Source organism: Rhamphochromis sp. 'chilingali' (assembly GCF_963969265.1).
Source record: "Rhamphochromis sp. 'chilingali' genome assembly, chromosome: 13".
Classification (NCBI taxonomy): Eukaryota; Metazoa; Chordata; class Actinopteri; order Cichliformes; family Cichlidae; genus Rhamphochromis; species Rhamphochromis sp. 'chilingali'.
This window is the reverse complement of record NC_137940.1, coordinates 9,002,154-9,022,872: the sequence shown is the minus strand read 5'-3', so window position 1 is coordinate 9,022,872 and position 20,719 is coordinate 9,002,154. Positions and strand designations below refer to the sequence as shown.

Below are 20,719 nucleotides of genomic sequence, written 5' to 3'. Positions count from 1 at the left end.
TGAGGGTCGTCATGTGCAAAGATGTCTACCTCACTAGAGGTTAAATACCTGGGAGTTGCAATCGGACATCTAGCTCTCTGTTAATCTCTGAAAAGAAAAATTATGGTGTTTGTTTCCCAGACTAGGATTAAGCCTAGTCCTAGACTAAAAAGATTATCAGTGGTGATCTTTGTGGCATTTTTCCTTATAGTCTGGGACTTAAACCATGACTGGGAAAGTTGATCATGGTCGCTCATTGTGTTTGATACAGTGGTTGATGTTTGCCCTCTGTGCTAATTTGATGTTGCAGATGACGCAAAAACACCAGGGACCTTCAAACACCTTCAAACCGTTTGAAGCACTTGAGGGGAGATCAAGAATAGAATAGCCCTTTATTGCCATTCTACATGTAAAATGAAATTATGGGTGCTCCACGCCAACTGTGCAGGAGTAAAAAAATTTTTATGAATAGTAAAAACATCAGGAAAAAAATAGCAAACAGAAGAGATATATACAGTCTAGAGGAATACATATAAACTGGAGGAATATATACAAAACAATGGAAAGGCACACATTGGAGAGCAAAGTGCTTGGAGGTAGTGCAAAGAAAAGACTTGGTCTGAATGGAGTCTGTATGTGAGTGACATGAGTGATGAGAGTTACTCAGACCGTGGCTCAGATTGGTGAGGTGGGTGGGCAGTGGTGGTTTGTGAGGAGATAGTGTTTGTTAACAGTCTAAATGGCTCAGGGGAAGAAGGTGCTGTGAGTCTGGAGGTGTGGGACCTGACTGCCCTGAGGCACTGACCAGGGTCAGTGGTGGGTGGGGTGCGAGGCGTCACCTGTGATGGACCTGGTATTCCTGAAACAGGACGATCTGGCGATAGCCTCCAAGGAGACAACCGTGAAGGAGAAGGTTTTGTTTTCATTTTTTATGACCAGAAACAAAAAACGTTTCCATCCCATCTTGTGTTGCATAAAAACATTTAAACCAAGCACGGGTTTGATGCTTCTTATGCCTAGACGTCAGAGGAAATAGTATCCCTTGAGTGTCACTGATTGACCTGTAGGTTACATGTAACAGCTGTTTCAGACAGATCATTTGGAAATGGTTCACATTGAAATAGAGAAGTAGAAGTAGAAGATGCTTATTGTGCAGGGCTCTCCAGCTGCAAAGATAATATGTTTGCATGTAACATGAACACACATGGATTAAGTTTAGCATGCACTGAGGCTTTTACCCTGCATCCTGGGAGCTTCGAGTCCTGGTTCTGGGTGTCGACAAACGCAGGGTGTTTTCGTACTGGGACGTCTTGGAGGAAGGTCGCTGGGTCTTCCTGAAGAGGCTCGCCGTCGCCTCCTCCTCCTTCCTGCAGGAAAATGGAAGCCATTAGCGTGCCCATTATGTGCTGTGTTGTGTGTCTGGAACAAAACATTGTCTTGAGCCAGAAAGAAGAAAGTAGGAGGAGGGGATGATGATGAAGGGGCAATTCAGAACAATGGTTAAGTGTCAGTGTTCAGCTGATGACGGGGGAATGAGTGGAAAATGCAGCCGGAAAAACATTTAAATTTCATTACGCAGCCGAGACTGCGGAGTGACACTCGAGGTTAAATGCTCGCTTCGCATTGTTTTGCTCCTCGACGGTGTGTCACCGATGCAGAATCCTTCCTGATTCAAATAACGAGGAAAAAACCTGATCAAACTTTTTATATCAATAAAAAAGACGAATGGCACATAGAAAGATTAACAAATTGGTTTTGGACTTTTCATGGCATTTGTTGACACTAGCAATAAAACCCCTGGCATCGTTGCCCACCTCTCAATTTTAAATACACGTAGACATTGAGGGCTAGCAGGAGGGACCATGCGCTTACCTGCTGCTCTCTGGCAGGTAGCTCCAAGCCCTCCTGGGTTTTAAATGCACCTTAGAACACACATGCATCAACATTACAATGAGCGGGTGGAGGGAGGTTTGGAGTCTTCTCTCACCCCCGTTCTCTGCGACCTGCTGGAGCAGGGGGGCTAGGACTAGGAGGAGGAGTTGGCCGTCCGACTGCGGTCTGGAGTGTGGAGCCTTCCTGCTGCTGCGGAGTCGGGGCGGTCTGCCTCCTCCCACCGCAGGGAAAAGGGAAACACCACCTGGGTCTGGGTGCAGTCCCCCCCTCCAGGGGCGGGGGCACCTAGACCCGGTTTGTAGAGTACGCTTGGGGAGTGTGATCGTGTGTACAACGTCTCTTTATGTCTGTCTCCACGTTGGTTGAGTGTGGAGTAAGTGCATATGAGAGCATGAGGGTGGGAATGGATGTTTGTATCTGTGTGTGCCTGTATGTCTGTGTCTATATGTCAGGTTGGGTGTCAGGCGCCACCTCTCTGGGGACATCTCAGGCCCTCCAAGGTTTGGAGGCCTATCTCCCCCTACCACCACTTCCCCTGCCAGTGGCGGACTCCCTCAGACATCGGTGCGTTGGTGGTTCTTTGTGTCCAGGGATGGGCGTCCAGGTACACACCGGCTCACTCCTTGGCGGCCGCTTATCGGGGCCTGGAGCCTGGGGCTCGCTCGGGCCACTTCGGAGGTGGGGTGCCCCCGGCCTCTCGGCCTGGGGCTCGGTCACTCAGGCGCAGCTGGCTGCCGGCGGAGCTCACGGGCGCGTCACTGCAACTCCCCCTGGCTTCTGCTCCGCGGCTGCTGAGTGAGCCCTCATCTGGGACTCTCCTCAGCTCTTTCTGGGACAGTGGCGCAGCTGCCCCTCTGTGGGTCTTCCTTGGTCTCTTGTGTTCTGGGGGCCTCTGGATGTCTGGAGTTTTGATCTCCTCCACACCTGCTTCACGCCCTGGAGGACGGGGCTGTGGCCCCCCCACACCCTCTAGCAGATTATTACATGAAGGAACCTTTTAAAAAAACAAAAAACAAGCGCGTCCATGCTCACAGGTGTACACACGGGTGATCACACCCACAAACTACACCCTTTTTGGCTCCTACCTCAAAGCACACTGTGTTCTGTTGATCTTATGTGCTGCACAATAATGTTTAACATTTAGTATTTACTGTCATATTCCCATATATCATTGTGATGTTGTTTATTCTATTACTCTTGTTCTCTTCTGCTTGCTTTCTTTTTTCTTTCTCAGCAGGTGATCCAGGTGATTGATATATGCATTTTTTTTTCTCTGCCCGTTCTGTTGGTTTTTGTCTTTTGCCCTTCTCCCCCGTCCCTCTTCTCAGCTGTTTCTCTTTCCCTCTTTCTTTCTCCCCTTCTTTCCCCCAGTCAAGTCTGTCCCGTATTCAGTAAGTGAAAATAAAATAAACAATAAAAGGTGAATCAAATGGACCATTACGGCAAGGCTGGGATGGTCAGTTTGGTAAAGTAAATCCGTTGGGCATCTTTCTTTGCCTTTAGACAACAATTCTGATGGCAAAAGAGCCAAACGGGACAGGCCAAAAGAAGAAAAAAAAAAGAAAAAAAAAAAAAAAAAAAAAAGACACTAGCAATAAAAAATACAAAATCTTACTCTTTTGTTGTTAATGCCGTTATCTTGAACTAACGATCCACTCCTCTAATCTAAAAAAGCTGAGTAAAAAGTACAAAATTGCCACCACAAACAATTTATCCACACAACAGTTCAAATTTGAGCAATTTTCTCTTAAAAAGCAGAAATCAGAAAATATTTAATTGTTAAAGGTAACTATTGTAAATTCCTGAGCTTAAAATAGTTATAGTTGTCACTATAATGTGAAGAACCAACTGCTATGACTTCATGTCCATAGTGTCTATGTATTATGTATTATGCTGGAGAGACGTTTGCTGAAGTTGAAATGGGGCTGGACTGTATTTTTGTGCAATACCAATTTATACCACAAGATGGTGTATTTAAGTAATGTAGTCTTTTTTCAGAAAGGTATCTTAACTTAAATGGTGACCCGGAAAAGGCAAAAAACTGAGGGCGAGCAAAAAGAAGCTGCACATTTCAACACTGCCCCTTGTGGTGAAACCTTTAATTAAAGGGTAATTAAAGAACGTACCTTTGATTAATGATTTTACATGTTAACATTAATTTTCTAATACATCTGAAAAGATTTTCAGTGATTACCTATCATCTTTTTAGGCTGTTTTTCTTTACAGATGCCAAAAAAGCTTCTCAAATATATGGATTTGTTGATTTTCTTTGTTTTATATTAACACTGACATCATCTGTCTGGATTTAGGGATCATCAAGTCAAATAGTGATTATAATAATAATAAATAATAATAATTAGCTGCACACCTAATTGGCCTGAAAAATTCAAAAGTTCCAGCTGCCAAGTAAAATAATTAACGTGACACTATTGATAAAGAAACCTTGACCACAGAGCCAAATAATCAGATTAGAAATGAACAAAGCGGACTAGACATCTTGCCTGCACTCTCATTAAATTAGGCATTGAGGCTAATTATCAGATACAATAGCCCTGTAAATACATTTAACTGATGTAGCTTACAGCAAATCAGAGGCAGGGAAAAAAGGATCAGTATGTATGCAGTGAGCATCGGGAATCAAGCTCCTCTATAGCTGATGGTCTGCACCAAACCAGCAGGTGATCAGTGTCATCTTCCGTTACAGTGAATTATTACTGCAGTTCAGTGAGCTGCACTTCCTGCGCGTGGGTTTCTGATTGAGTTACACTGAACATCGTTGCTCCTCTCATCCGACAGCTGATGCAGGAGAAACAACAAACAGAAGAGCTGTGGACCTGTAGCTAGCACTAATCGAGCCTGACAGCTCTCGAGGGTGATCACCTGGCATCAGTCCCGAACATCACTTTACTCTGTGCTAAAGAGCTCTGCGAAGATTTCCACACAAATATGTTGATGCATCACAACATAAAAAGCTTGTGTACACTGCTCTGATCACAAACAGCCCTCCCTCTCATGTCTTTTTGATAGAGTCATCAATAATGTTGGAGGAACAGCCGGGCTACAGTTACCTCTGGTGGTCCTCCCTTGCTGAGAAATCTCTTTTGTGCCTGGATAGGTATTGGATTCTTGCACTTGGAGCGGCTCCGAGCGCTGAAGCGGAGATGGGCCATACAGGCCCCTGGTTGCCCCAGCTCAGCTTCTCACTGATCAATGGAAAGGTTTCCAAAAAGGAGCTGTGATGATAAGCATCTTTGTGCAGAGGCAGAATAAATATTTTCCCAAAGAAAAAAAAAAAGATCCATTCAATCAACAAACCATAAATTCTTCTCATTTCTCTATTGTTTTTCTCTTTTAAACACACATTCGGTGGGTGCCAGACATCTGTCTTTAATTATGCACTTTGGAGAAATTGCACTCAAAAGAAGGAAACACTGACCACATAGGCTCCTGAATTCTTGGGAGTCAGTTTTAAGTCAATTTTCAAATGATGTAACAGCTGGAAGAGAACTAAGTATGCTCAAAATGTTTAGGGCTTTAAAAACAGACGTGTGATGAATAGTGGCCATTGTGGCGTTACAAAAAGTCTGTGTGCAGAAAGAATTCGGTTTTAATCAAGGGGAAGATGCTCGTGTGAGTCAGCTACTCACCAAGGAGTCGTGGCCCAGACTGTTTTTGAGGTTTTGTGTTGAGCCAACTCCAAGATTCTGTCAAACGACACAGCATTCACAAAACAGCAAAAACTAACAATAAATACGAGTGTATTTCAGGGACTGTGGGCCCAAAGCGGGGCTGTGCAATCGCTCAGCGAGTTTCCCTTCTCTGTTTAGGGTTTTCCATATTTTGGCTCCCAAACAGTCTCGCTCATTTTTTTAAAATCTCTGTTTCAACTTTAAATCTTTACCACCAATCAAAAAGCAAAGACGCGAATGCCAGAGTTTGACTGTGAGTCATTCATTTTCATGACAGTGGTTTCTTATTTTGCACCACCACCTCCATTTAACCCCTTTAATATCTGCAATGTTCCAAAAATACTCCCTACTAGAGGTTACTGATTATATAAAACATGGATTTTTACAACATAGCTTTGAATTTTCAGGTGTTGGTTTTAAGCTTGCATCAGTATTAGCATCAAAAGCTTAATCTAAAACTGTAGGCAAACTATTTCCCCCATTTATTCATTATGTTGGTTTCAGCTGGTTACACTTTTAGCTCCTTTAAATGGTTTAATCCTGACTTTTAGCTTAATGTTTCTATTCTTTCTTAATGACTTTATGTTAATTAGATGGTTTTATCATGATTTTACCTAACCTGTTAAGAGTTTTGGTGTTTTAACTGTTTATTGCTGACATTTAAGTTTCAAATTTCTTTGCCAGACTTGAAGCTAAATTTTTCTTCCAGACTTTTTATTGTGTGGATGCCTTAATAGGCATCCACACTATTGAGATCCTGTTTCTCTTTCTTCTTTATTGTGTGGATGCTTTAAGCATCCACACTATTGAGTTCCTGTTTCTCTTTATTGTGTGGATGCTTTAAGCATCCACACTATTGAGTTCCTGTTTCTCTTTCTTCTTTATTATTATTATTCCGGGTGTTTCCGTACACTTTTCGCCGTAGAACTACTTCCACAATTTTCAGCCGATTTTCACTGTTCAAATTTTAAACTATTCTGCTATTTTTGCTAATGCCGGCTATGACTTTTGGTATTTTTAACTATTATACTTTTTAAAATATTAAGCTTTTTTCCTTTAATTTGTCCCATTGAAATGAATGGGAAACTTCAGCAATTCTGCTAAAATTTGCTTGTTTTTGAAACTTAACTACTTCCTCATACTTTCACCTAGAACAACCATTCAAATTTTAAAATGTTCACAAATTATTGGGCTATTCAGGTATGATTCAGCTTTTTCAAATCTTTTACTGTTTTACTTTTATGCCTCTTAAAGTTTTGAGTTGCAAAATTGTGATTTTTCACAAAATACATGCGTTGTTATGGTTGCTATGCTCTTGGCTTCCAGTGTGCCACTGAAGCTTTTGCAGTCTTCTCTTCATGTCCGAACAACTGTTTGCTACTTGCTCAATTTTCACTCAACTTCCACAAATTATACATCAAAACGTAGGTATTTTTGCTGGCTTTCAGAAAATGTCACTATCATTGTTGTGGGATTTGTAGAATTTTGGCAAATCTCCTCAGACCAACACAATGTCAGAAAACTCTCCATATAAAGTCAATGGAGAGCTTGTTCAAAATCACCGCTGGATTTCTGTAATGAGAGGCATATTCGAATCGTCATATCTCCTTAACGAAGCAAAGTTAAGACATGAGGCTTGTCCCCGAATATCTTCAGACACCCCTGACGCTCACAATTCAAGAATTTCTTTCTCAGCTATTACCGTTCTGAAATGAGTTGGACTTGTTTGAGGGTAGGAAATTTGTCCTTCGCTCAGATTTCTTCAGATTTCAAACTGTGGAAATGAACCACTTTTTTCTCTCGTCATAACTTTTTGTTGGATTTCCACAGAGACCTGAAAATTTCCATGATTGTTCACCAAAGCCTGCTGTCTCTTACGGTGAAAGAATGATATCGATACTCCAAATAGATTTCAAGTCACAAAGCGTTGTTTGAGGGCAAGTCAAGGCAGTTTTTGCTTCGCTCTACTCAGTTATGGTGCATTAGAAGTCAAATATCTTTAATAATTCATATTTTAATGATAAATTGTAAACACTGGAAGATTCCCCCATCTCTTCTGAACAAAACGGTGTAAGAATGACCGCTCTAGCCCCTACGGTTTGGAAATTATGGTCATTTGTTTGAGGGGAGTCCTCACTATGAGAAATAGGCTGCAATAATCCTGTGCCTCTCTGTGCTGCGTGTGTAAAAAGAGGCACATGTTTTGGCGGGAAAAAGTACACAGGCTCTCTGATTGGTGGATTCAAATTCAGCAGCTCCCAGGCTGACCTAGAAACTTACTTCTCTCTCCCTGTGCATTTTTTTGCTGATTTTTTCATTTAACAAGTATATTTGAGGGACCCTCAGCATGTTCAGCATTTTTTCAGCTGTCCATTTTGCTTTTCCAATTTTTCTGTTTAACTTATTACTATTGTGCTAAATCATACTATTTCTGCTATTTTATAAGATTTGTGCCTAATATAGTATTTCTGCTAAATTACAGTATTTCTGCTTTTTATACTATTTGTGCTAAAACATAGTATTTCTACTAAATGTAGTATTTATGCTTAATCATACTATTTCTGCTTTTTATGGGATTTGTGCCTAATATAGGATTTCTGCTTTTTATAGGATTTTTGCTCAAACATAGTATTTCTACTAAATGTAGTGTTTATGCTTAATCATCCTATTTCTGCTTTTTATAGGATTTGTGCTTAATATAGTATTTCTGCTAAATTATAGTATTTCTGCTTTTTATAGTATTTGTGCTAAAACATAGTATTTCTACTAAATGTAGTATTTATGCTTAATCATAGTATTTCTATATATTTCTGCCAGGTCCCCAGGCAGCCAATCCTCTGTGAGGACTTAGACATTCAAATTTTCAAATCAGGGCCTGCACGGTTTCCCAGCCAATCATATATGTGTCCTGAGGCATTCAAATTTGCATATTGGGGCCTTCATGGCTTCTAAGCCAGCCAATCATATCTGAGGGCTGAGGAATTCAAATCCACAAATCAGGGCCTGCACGGCTTCCCAGGCAGCCAATCATATATGTGGCCTCAGCCATTCAAATTTGCATATTGGGGAATTCGTGGCTTCTAAGTCAACAAGTCATCCATGTCGTATATCTCTAAAAATTCACATTTTAATGATAAATTGTTAACACTGGAAGATTCCCCCATCTCTTCTGAACAAAACGGTTTAAGAATGACCGTTCTAGCCCCTACGGTTAGGAAATTATGGTCATTTGTTTGTGGGGAGTCCTCACTATGAGAAATAGGCTGCAATAATCCTGTGCCTCTCTGTGCTGCGTGTGTAAAAAGATGCACCTGTTTTGGCGGGAAAACGTAAACAGCCACTCTGATTGGTGGATTTAAATTCGGCAGCTCTCTCCCTCTGTGTCTGTGTGTGTGTGTGTGTGTGTGTGTGTGTGTGTGTGTTTAGTGGGAGAGAGAGGACCCTGCCCTTATTTGGCAGCATGTCATTGTAGGATTTAAATTGAATATAGTTAGACTGGTTGACTGGATTAGAGCCTGTGTTTGTGTGTCCCTCTGTGCATTTCTGTTTCAATATGCCTCCATATTTGTAATTTTGTAAGTTATTACTATTCTGCTAAATCATAGTATTTCTGGTACTTTTCGGTACTTGTGCTAAATACAGTATTTCTGCTAAATCATACTATTTCTGCTTTTCATAAGATTTGTGCATAATATAGTATTTCTGCTAAATTATAGTATTTATTCTTTTTATAAGATTTGTGCCTAACATAGTATTTCTGCTAAATTATAGTATTTCTGCTTTTTATACTATTTGTGCCTAATATAGTATTTCTGCTTTTTATAGGATTTGTGCCTAATATAGTATTTCTGCTTTTTATAGGATTTGTGCCTAATATAGTATTTCTGCTTTTTATAGGATTTGTACCTAATATAGTATTTCTGCTTTTTATAGGATTTGTACCTAATATAGTATTTCTGCTTTTTATAGGATTTGTGCCTAATATAGTATTTCTGCTTTTTATAGGATTTGTACCTAATATAGTATTTCTGCTTTTTATACTATTTGTGCCTAATATAGTATTTCTGCTTTTTATAGGATTTGTGCCTAATATAGTATTTCTGCTTTTTATAGGATTTGTACCTAATATAGTATTTCTGCTTTTTATATTATTTGTGCCTAATATAGTATTTCTGCTAAATTATAGTATTTCTGCTTTTTATAGTATTTGTGCAAAAACATAGTATTTCTATATATATATCTGCCAGGTCCCCAGGCAGCCAATCCTCTCTGAGGACTGAGACATTCAAATTTTCAAATCAGGGCCTGCACGGCTTCCCAGCCAATCATATATGTGTCCTGAGGCATTCAAATTTGCATATTGGGGCCTTCATGGCTTCTAAGCCAGCCAATCATATCAGGGCTGAGGAATTCAAATCCACAAATCAGGGCCTGCATGGCTTCCCAGCCAGCCAATCATATATGTGGCCTCAGCCATTCAAATTTGCATATTGGGGAATTCGTGGCTTCTAAGTCAATAAGTCATCCATGTCATATATCTCTAAAAATTCATATTTGAATGATAAATTGTCAACACTTGAAGATTCCCCAATCACTTCTGAACAAAACGGTGTAAGAATGACCGCTCTAGCCCCTACGGTTAGGAAATTATGGTCATTTGTTTGAGGGGAGTCCTCACTATGAGAAATAGACTGCAATAATCCTGTGCCTCTCTGTGCTGCGTGTGTAAAAAGATGCACCTGTTTTGGCGGGAAAACGTAAACAGCCACTCTGATTGGTGGATTTAAATTCGGCAGCTCTCTCCCTCTGTGTGTGTGTGTGTGTGTGTGTGTGTGTGTGTTTAGTGGGAGAGAGAGGACCCTGCCCTTATTTGGCAGCATGTCATTGTAGGATTTAAATTGAATATAGTTAGACTGGTTGACTGAATTGGATCTTGTGTGTGTGTCTCTCTGTGCATGTGTGTTTCCTCATGTGTACATATTTGTAATTGTGTGGCTGTCATAAAAATTTTTTCAGATTTTTGTCATTTAACAAGTATATTTGAGGGACCCTCAGCATGTTCAGCATTTTTTCAGCTGTCCATTTTGCTTTTCCAATTTTTCTGTTTAACTTATTACTATTGTGCTAAATCATACTATTTCTGCTATTTTATAAGATTTGTGCTTAATATACTATTTCTGCTTTTATAGGATTTGTGCTTAATATAGTATTTCTGCTTTTTATAAGATTTGTGCTTAATATAGTATTTCTGCTAAATGTAGTATTTATGCTTAATATAGTATTTCTGCTAAATTTAGTATTTCTGATTAATTATAGTTTTTCTACTAAATCATAGTACAGTATTTCTGCTTTTTATGGGATTTGTGCTAAAACAAAGTATTTCTACTAAATGTAGTATTTATGCTTAATCATACCATTTCTGCTTTTTATAGGATTTGTGCTTAATATAGTATTTCTGCTAAATTATAGTATTTCTGCCAAATTATAATATTTGTGCTAAAACATAGTCTTAATTTAAAATTACAATATTCATAGTTCATCACAGTGTCTCTGGTAAATCACAATATTTCTGCTCTGTTGTACTATTTTTCTAAATCATAGTGTTTCTGTAATGTTTAAGTATTTTTGGCTAAATATATTCTTTCTGTTATCTTATACTATTTCTCCTAAATTCTTGTATTTTTGAGAAGTTATCATGTTTCTGGTAAGTTACAATATTTCTGCTAAATTCTGCTATGCTATTGTATCTCTGCCAAGTATTATGTTTCCTCTAAGATATTGCAGTTCTGCTAAGTTATTCCATTTTAGCAAACTTCTTTTGCTTCTGCAAAGTTTTTACAATTTCTGCAACTTTTCAGCTTTTTCAGCTACTTTTTGCATACAGCTTCAGCTTTAAGCATCCACACTGCATTTTCGCAGGAAATGCAAATTTTTCTAGTTCTTTATTATTCTTAGGACTTCCGTACACTTTTCGCCGTGGAACTACTTCCACAATTTTTGTGCTATTTTCACCGTTCAAACTTTAAACTATTTAGCTATTTTTGCTAATGCCGGCTATGACTTTTGCTATTTTTAACTATTATACTTTTTAAAATATTCCACTTTTTTCCTTTAATTTGTCCCATTGAAATGAATGGGAAACTTCTGCAATTCTGCTAAAATTTGCTTGTTTTTGAAACTTAACTACTTCCTCATATTTTCACCTAGAACAACCATTCAAACTTTAAAATGTTCATAAATTATTGGGCTATTCAGGTATGATTCAGCTTTTTGAAATCTTTTACTGTTTTACTTTTATGCCTCTTAAAGTTTTGAGTTGCAAAATTGTGATTTTTCACAAAATACATGCGTTGTTATGGTTGCTATGCTCTTGGCTTCCAGTGTGTCACTGAAGGTTTTGCAATTTTCACTTCATGTCCGAACAACTTCTTGCTACTTGCTCAATTTTCACTCAACTTCCACAAATTATACATCAAAACGTAGGTATTTTTGCTGGCTTTCAGAAAATGTCACTATCATTGTTGTGGGATTTATAGAATTTTTGCAAATCTCCTCAGACCAACACAAGGTCTCAAAACTCTCCATATAAAGTCAATGGAGAGCTTGTTCAAAATCATCGCTGGATTTCTGTAATGAGAGGCATATTCGAATCGTCATATCTCCTTAACGAAGCGACTTTAATACATGAGGCTTGTCCCCGAATATCTTCAGACACCCCTGACGCTCACAATTCAAGAATTTCTTTCTCACCTATTACCGTTCTGAAATGAGTTGGACTTGTTTGAGGGTAGGAAATTCGTCCTTCGCTCAGATTTCTTCAGATTTAAAACTCTGGAAATGAACCACTTTTTTCTCTCGTCATAACTTTTTTTTGGATTTCCACAGAGACCTGAAAATTTCCATGACTGTTCACCAAAGCCTGCTGTCTCTTACGGTGAAAGAATGATATCGATACTCCAAATAGATTTCGAGTTACAAAGCGTTGTTTGAGGGCAAGTCAAGGCAGTTTTTGCTTCGCTCTACTCAGTTATGGTGCATTAGAAGTCAAATATCTTTAATAATTCATATTTTAATGATAAATTGTAAACACTGGAAGATTCCCCCATCTCTTCTGAACAAAACGGTGTAAGAATGACCGCTCTAGCCCCTACGGTTTGGAAATTATGGTCATTTGTTTGAGGGGAGTCCTCACTATGAGAAATAGGCTGCAATAATCCTGTGCCTCTCTGTGCTGCGTGTGTAAAAAGAGGCACATGTTTTGGCGGGAAAAAGTACACAGGCTCTCTGATTGGTGGATTCAAATTCAGCAGCTCCCAGGCTGACCTAGAAACTTACTTCTCTCTCCCTGTGCATTTTTTTGCTGATTTTTTCATTTAACAAGTATATTTGAGGGACCCTCAGCATGTTCAGCATTTTTTCAGCTGTCCATTTTGCTTTTCCAATTTTTCTGTTTAACTGATTACTATTGTGCTAAATCATACTATTTCTGCTATTTTATAAGATTTGTGCCTAATATAGTATTTCTGCTAAATTACAGTATTTCTGCTTTTTATACTATTTGTGCTAAAACATAGTATTTCTACTAAATGTAGTATTTATGCTTAATCATACTATTTCTGCTTTTTATGGGATTTGTGCCTAATATAGTATTTCTGCTTTTTATAGGATTTTTGCTCAAACATAATATTTCTACTAAATGTAGTGTTTATGCTTAATCATCCTATTTCTGCTTTTTATAGGATTTGTGCTTAATATAGTATTTCTGCTAAATTATAGTATTTCTGCTTTTTATAGTACTTGTGCTAAAACATAGTATTTCTACTAAATGTAGTATTTATGCTTAATCATAGTATTTCTATATATTTCTGCCAGGTGCCCAGGCAGCCAATCCTCTGTGAGGACTTAGACATTCAAATTTTCAAATCAGGGCCTGCACGGTTTTCCAGCCAATCATATATGTGTCCTGAGGCATTCAAATTTGCATATTGGGGCCTTCAAGGCTTCTAAGCCAGCCAATCATATCTGAGGGCTGAGGAATTCAAATCCACAAATCAGGGCCTGCACGGCTTCCCAGGCAGCCAATCATATATGTGGCCTCAGGCATTCAAATTTGCATATTGGGGAATTCGTGGCTTCTAAGTCAACAAGTCATCCATGTCGTATATCTCTAAAAATTCACATTTTAATGATAAATTGTTAACACTGGAAGATTCCCCCATCTCTTCTGAACAAAACAGTGTAAGAATGACCGCTCTAGCCCCTACGGTTAGGAAATTATGGTCATTTGTTTGTGGGGAGTCCTCACTATGAGAAATAGGCTGCAATAATCCTGTGCCTCTCTGTGCTGCGTGTGTAAAAAGATGCACCTGTTTTGGCGGGAAAACGTAAACAGCCACTCTGATTGGTGGATTTAAATTCGGCAGCTCTCTCCCTCTGTGTCTGTCTGTGTGTGTGTGTGTGTGTGTGTGTGTGTGTGTGTTTAGTGGGAGAGAGAGGACCCTGCCCTTATTTGGCAGCATGTCATTGTAGGATTTAAATTGAATATAGTTAGACTGGTTGACTGAATTGGATCTTGTGTGTGTGTCTCTCTGTGCATGTGTGTTTCCTCATGTGTGCATATTTGTAATTGTGTGGCTGTCATAAATTTTTTTGCAGATTTTTGTCATTTAACTAGTATATTTGAGGGACCCTCAGCATGTTCAGCATTTTTTCAGCTGTCCATTTTGCTTTTCCAATTTTTCTGTTTAACTTATTACTATTGTGCTAAATCATACTATTTCTGCTATTTTATAAGATTTGTGTTTAATATAGTATTTCTGCTTTTAATAAGATTTGTGCTTAATATAGTATTTCTGCTAAATGTAGTATTCATGCTTAATCATACTATTTCTGCTTTTATAGGATTTGTGCTTAATATAGTATTTCTGCTTTTTATAAGATTTGTGCTTAATATAGTATTTCTGCTAAATGTAGTATTCATGCTTAATCATACTATTTCTGCTTTTCATAGGATTTGTGCTTAATATAGTATTTCTGCTAAATGTAGTATTTCTGATTAATTATAGTATTTCTGCCAAATTATAATATTTGTGCTAAAACATAGTCTTAATTTAAAATTACAATATTCATAGTTCATCACAGTGTCTCTGGTAAATCACAATATTTCTGCTCTGTTGTACTATTTTTCTAAATCATAGTGTTTCTGTAATGTTTAAGTATTTTTGGCTAAATATATTCTTTCTGTTATCTTATACTATTTCTCCTAAATTCTTGTATTTTTGAGAAGTTATCATGTTTCTGGTAAGTTACAATATTTCTGCTAAATTCTGCTATGCTATTGTATTTCTGCCAAGTATTATGTTTCCTCTAAGATATTGCAGTTCTGCTAAGTTATTCCATTTTAGCAAACTTCTTTTGCTTCTGCAAAGTTTTTACAATTTCTGCAACTTTTCAGCTTTTTCAGCTAGTTTTTGCATACAGCTTCAGCTTTAAGCATCCACACTGCATTTTCGCAGGAAATGCAAATTTTTCTAGTTATTATTCCGGGTGTTTCCGTACACTTTTTGCCGTGGATCTACTTCCACAATTTTTGTGCTATTTTTACCGTTCAAACTCTAAACTGTTCTGCTCTTTCTGCTAATGCCGGCTATGACTTTTGGTGTTTATTACTATTATACTTTTTAAAATATTACACTTTTTTCCTTTAATTTGTCCCATTGAAATGAATGGGAAACTTCCACAATTCTGCTAAAACTTTCTTGTCTTTGAAACTTAACTACTGCCTCATACTTTCACCTAGAAACTTCATTCAAACTTTAAAATGTTCTCAAATGATTTGGCTATTCCTGTGTGATTCAGCTTTTTCAGATCTTCTACCGTTTTAATCTTATCCCTCTTTGAGTTTTCAGTTGCAAAATTGTGATTTTTCAGAAAATACATGCGTTGCTATGGTTGCTATGCAATTAACTCAGAGGGGACAGTGAAACTGTTTGAATTTTCTCTTCATGTCCAAACAACTTCTTGCTACTCGCTCAATTTCCACTCAAGCCCCACAAATTATACACCAAAACGTAGGTATTTTTGCTGGCTTTCAGAAAGTGTCACTATCATTGTTGTGGGACTCATAGATATTTTGCAAATCTCCTCAGAGTAACACAAAGTCAGAAAACTCTCCATATAAACTCAATGGAGAGTTTGTTCAAAATCACCGCTGGATTTCTCTAATGAGAGGCATTTTCAAATTGTCATATCTCCTTAACGAAGCGAAGTTAAGACATGAGGCTTGTTCCCGTATATGTTCAGACACTCCTGACGCTCACAATTCAAGAATTTCTTTCTCACCTATTACCGTTCTGAAATGAGTTGGACTTGTTTGAGGGTAGGAAATTTGTCCCTCGCTCAGATTTCATCAGATTTCAATCTCTGGAAATGAACCACTTTTTTCTCTCGTCATATCTTTTTGATGGATTTCCACAGAGCCCTGAAAATTTCCATGACTGTTCACCAAAGCCTGCTGTTTCTTACGGTGAAAGAATGATTTTGATGCTCCATATAGATTTAGAGTTACCAAAGGTTGTTTGAGCGCAAGTCAAGGCAGTTTTTGCTTCGCCTCTACTCAGTTACAGTGTATTACAAGTCATATATCTTTAAGAATTTATGTTTTATCTCTGAATTATGAAGACCTGAAGATTCCCCCATCTCTTCTGAATAAAACGATGCCTGAATGACCGTTCTAGCCTCTACGGTTAGGAAATTATGGCCATTTGTTCGAGGGGAATCCTGAATGTCAGAAATACACTGAAGAAAACTCACACCTCTCTCTGTGTCTGTGTGTGTAAGGGCTGACTACAGCAGGTGCAGCTAATTTAACTGACCTACATATACCAAGCCCAGACTCTCCACAGCTCCTGTTCCCTTTACTGTCTGTGTATGTGTGTCTGTGTATCAATATTTCTCCTATGTTTAGGTATTACTCCTCAATCATAGTATTTCTGCTAAAGCAAAGTACTTCTACTACATCTAAGTACTTTTGCCAAATCATAGTATTTCTGCTAAATCATAGTATTTCTGCCAATTCATAGTATTTTTGCAAAATCATGGTATTTGTGCAAAATCATGGTTTTGGGGCCAAATATTTCTGTTATTTTATAATATATGTGCTGAATATATTATATGTGCCAAATCATAGTATTTATCCCAAATTATAGTATTTATGCCAAATTACAGTATTTCTGCTAAAACGCAGAAATAGTACCTTTTAGCAGGAATTTCTACCAAAAGATAGTACTTCTGCTAAATCAGAGTATTTCTGCTAAACCAGAGTATTCCTGCCAAATCATAGTATTTGTACTGAAACATGGTACTTCTGCCCAATCATAGTATTTATACCCAATCATAGTATTTCTGCTAAATCATAGCATTTGTGCCAAATCATGGTATTTGTGCAAAAACATAGTATGTCTGCAAAACCATAGTATATCTCTTATGTTATAGTATTACTACTAAGGCATAGTATTTCTGCCAAATCATAGTATGTGTGCCAAATCGCAGTATTTATACCAAATCACAGTATTTGTGGTAAAACATAGTATTTCTGCCATATTGTGGTATTTGTGCAAGAACATTGAACTGTTATGTTATAGTATTACTACTAAGTCATAGTATTTCTGCATTGTTATAGTATTTGTACTAAAACGTAGTATCTCTGCCAAGTCATAGAATTACTGCAATTTCATAGTTTTTTTTTAGGAAATCTGTTATGTTATAGTATTACTACTAAGTCATAGTATTTCTGCCAAATCACAGTATTTGTGCCAAAGCATCGTATTTGTATGGAGTCATAGTATTTCTTCTAAATCATAGTATTTCAATCAAATCTCAGTAGTTGTTGTTAAAACGCAGTATTATTGCCAAATCATAGTATTTGTACCCAATCATAGTATTTCTGCTAAATCATAGCATTTGTGCCAAATCATGGTATTTGTGCAAAATCATAGTATGTCTGCAAAACCATAGTATATCTTTTATGTCATAGTATTACTACTAAGGCATAGTATTTCTGCCAAATCATAGTATTTGTACTAAATCATAGTACTTGTGCCAAATCATAGTATTTGTTGAACATCATAGTATTGGAACCAAAACATAGTATTTGTCCCAAAGCATCGTATTTGTATGGAGTAATAGTATTTCTTCTAAATCATAGTATTTCAATCAAATCTCAGTAGTTGTGTTAAAATGCAGTATTATTGCCAAATCATAGTATTTGTACCCAATCATAGTATTTTTGCCAAATCGTGGTATTTGTGCCCAATTAATAATTCTGTTATGTTATAGTATTACTACTAAGTCGTAGAATATCTGTTATGTTATAGTGTATCTGCGGAATATAGTATGTGTGCCAAATCGTAGTATTTACACCAAATCACAGTATTTTTGCTAAAACATAGTATTTCTGCCATATTGTGGTATTTGTGCAAGAACATTGAACTGTTATGTTATAGTATTACTACTAAGTCATAGTATTTCTGCGTTGTTATAGTATTTGTGCTAAAACGTAGTATCTCTGCCAAGTCATAGAATTAATGCAATTTCATAGTTTTTTTTTTAGGAAATCTGTTATGTTATAGTATTACTACTAAGTCATAGTATTTCTGCCAAATCATAGTATTTGTACTAAATCATAGTACTTGTGCCAAATCATAGTATTTGTTGCACATCATAGTATTAGAACCAAAACATAGTATTTGTCCCAAAGTATCGTATTTGTATGGAGTAATAGTATTTCTTCTAAATCATAGTATTTCAATTAAATCTCAGTAGTTGTGTTAAAATGCAGTATTATTGCCAAATCATAGTATTTGTACCCAATCATAGTATTTTTGCCAAATCGTGGTATTTGTGCCCAAATAATAATTCTGTTATGTTATAGTATTACTACTAAGTTGTAGCATATCTGTTATGTTATAGTGTATCTGCGGAATATAGTATGTGTGCCAAATCATAGTATTTATACCAAATCACAGTATTTGTGGTAAAACATAGTATTTCTGCCATATTGTGGTATTTGTGCAAGAACATTGAACTGTTATGTTATAGTATTACTACTAAGTCATAGTATTTCTGCGTTGTTATAGTATTTGTGCTAAAACGTAGTATCTCTGCCAAGTCATAGAATTACTGCAATTTAATAGTTTTTTTTAGGAAATCTGTTATGTTATAGTATTACTACTCAGTCATAGTATTTCTGCCAAATCATAGTATTTGTGTGAATTTGTATACTGTAATATCACTGTATTATGTAGTGGCTAAGTAGGGGCTGTTTACTAAGTGCATCAGTGTAAATAGGTCATCTCTTGTGTTGGAGTGCCCTCTTGTGGCGCCTTTTGGGTAGTGCCTTAGTAAACGGGAACCCTGTAAAAAGTGGCATCAGACTGATTTGTAGTGGAGGAATTTGTTACCAGTTTTCTTAATCTTTAATCTGTATGCATGTTGTAATGCATACCCTGTTCTTAATCATAGAAACCACACCATATCACCTCTCCACATCCTCCTACTGTATGCCATACCTCCCTGTATCATCCATCTGACCGCAATAAACTCCACCTGTGGTAATCTAATCCCTGGATGTCAGCCTCTCCTTCTGACCGAGGATAGTTATAGTATTTGAGCCAAATCATAGTATTTGTGCTAAAACATAGTATTTCTTCCAAATCATAGTATTTGTGCCAAAGTATAGTATTTCTTCCAAATCATAGTATAACTGCACAATAAAGGTTCTTGAGCCACATCAGTGTTTGTGCCAAATCTTAGTATTTCTTCTAAATCCTAGTAATTCTGCTCAATGATAGAATTTCTGCTATGCTTTAGTACTTTTTTCCTAGATTGTAGTACTTCTGCTAAGTCAAAGTATTTCATGTAAATCATAGTATTTCTACCAAGTCCCAATGTTTCTGCTAAATCATAAATAATGTTTTAGTACAAATTGTATGATTTGGTGGAACTTTCTGTGTTCCAGCACAAATGCTATGATTTGGCAGGAAAAAAATATTATTTAGTATAAATACTAAGTTTTAGCAGAAATGCTATGTTTAAACTTTAAAAAATTCTGCTATTTCTGCTGATGTGTGTTATGACTTTTGACCATTGAAATGAATGGAACACATTATCAATGTGGTCACTGATTTTGCATGATGGGCTGAGCTGTGCTTTACCTCAGTGAGATAAGCATCCGTTCTCAGACTGGGAGGCCTGGGTTCAAATCCAGCTTATGGCAACATTTCTTTCACTTAACAGTTAAACTTTTTTTAAACTCTTTTCAACACAAATTTCATTTTATTCACCCCTTTTCAGCAAAATTTTCAGTTTTTTTAACCCCTTTTCAGCACAAATCCAAACTTTATCAGCTCTTTTTCAGCAAAAACCTCTTTTCAGCAGAATTCTGCTCATTCACCTCTTTTCAGCAGAAATTCTGCTGATGGAACTCTTTTCAGCAGAATTTTCACCCCTTTTTTTTTGCCCAAATTCTGCTAGCACAATTGTCAATCTCTCCACCTTTTCTTTGTGAGAAAGTGTTTGGCTCAGTGAGCTAAATAGCTGCCCTTTGATCAGGAGGGCCAGGTTCGAATCCTGCTCAGGGCATCTTTTTTTTTTTTTTTTTTTTTTTTTTTTTTTTTTTCCCAACAGATATCTTCAGCCGTTAAGGCATCCACACTGCATTTTCGCAGGAAATGCAAATTTTTCTAGTTACTTTTAACTTCATTCCTGCCTTAAGCCTTTTTATTCTCAACACTGAGTTTTTTTAAAACTGTTAGCTACTATTGAGGTTTTGTACTCACATGAGCACTCGCCATGTTTAGAATAAGGCCCCAACTACACAGGCCTTGACTGGTCCACGAGTAACATTTTAGCAGTCGCCCACAGTTTGTATGGAACACACCAACTTTACCTGCAACTACTCTCAGAGTGTTAGTGATACACCCCAGAAACTGGAAACAGAGACCTTTCTACTTCATAAAAAACTTTAACTTTTATTTTGCAGTAAAGTTGCGCCACTGCTCAGTTTGCAGACAAGTTTGTATCTTCTATGAAAATTATAGGCAACTGCAGCAATCTGCAAGCAACCAATGCAATTACAAAGAGATTTTTTTTTTTTGGAA

The 20,719-nt window shown here is 37.3% G+C and overlaps 1 protein-coding gene across 2 annotated transcripts in view; it reads right to left on the bottom strand.

Annotated features, from left to right (window-relative positions):
* The window catches only part of spmap2l (sperm microtubule associated protein 2 like), a 28,195-nt gene that overhangs the window by 6,642 nt on the left and 834 nt on the right, over window positions 1–20,719 (bottom strand). The window contains exons 1-2 of one of the 2 annotated variants that reach the window (XM_080901524.1): window positions 1,852–3,381; window positions 1,218–1,346 (exon numbers count right to left, since the gene is read on the bottom strand). In XM_080901524.1, coding sequence (XP_080757650.1) covers window positions 1,218–1,346; window positions 1,852–1,925 — 203 coding nt within the window. In that variant the 5' untranslated portion in view covers window positions 1,926–3,381. Of the gene's footprint in view, window positions 1–1,217; window positions 1,347–1,851; window positions 3,382–20,719 lie in introns of those variants that run through there. The other variant, XM_080901525.1, reaches the window with a different exon arrangement.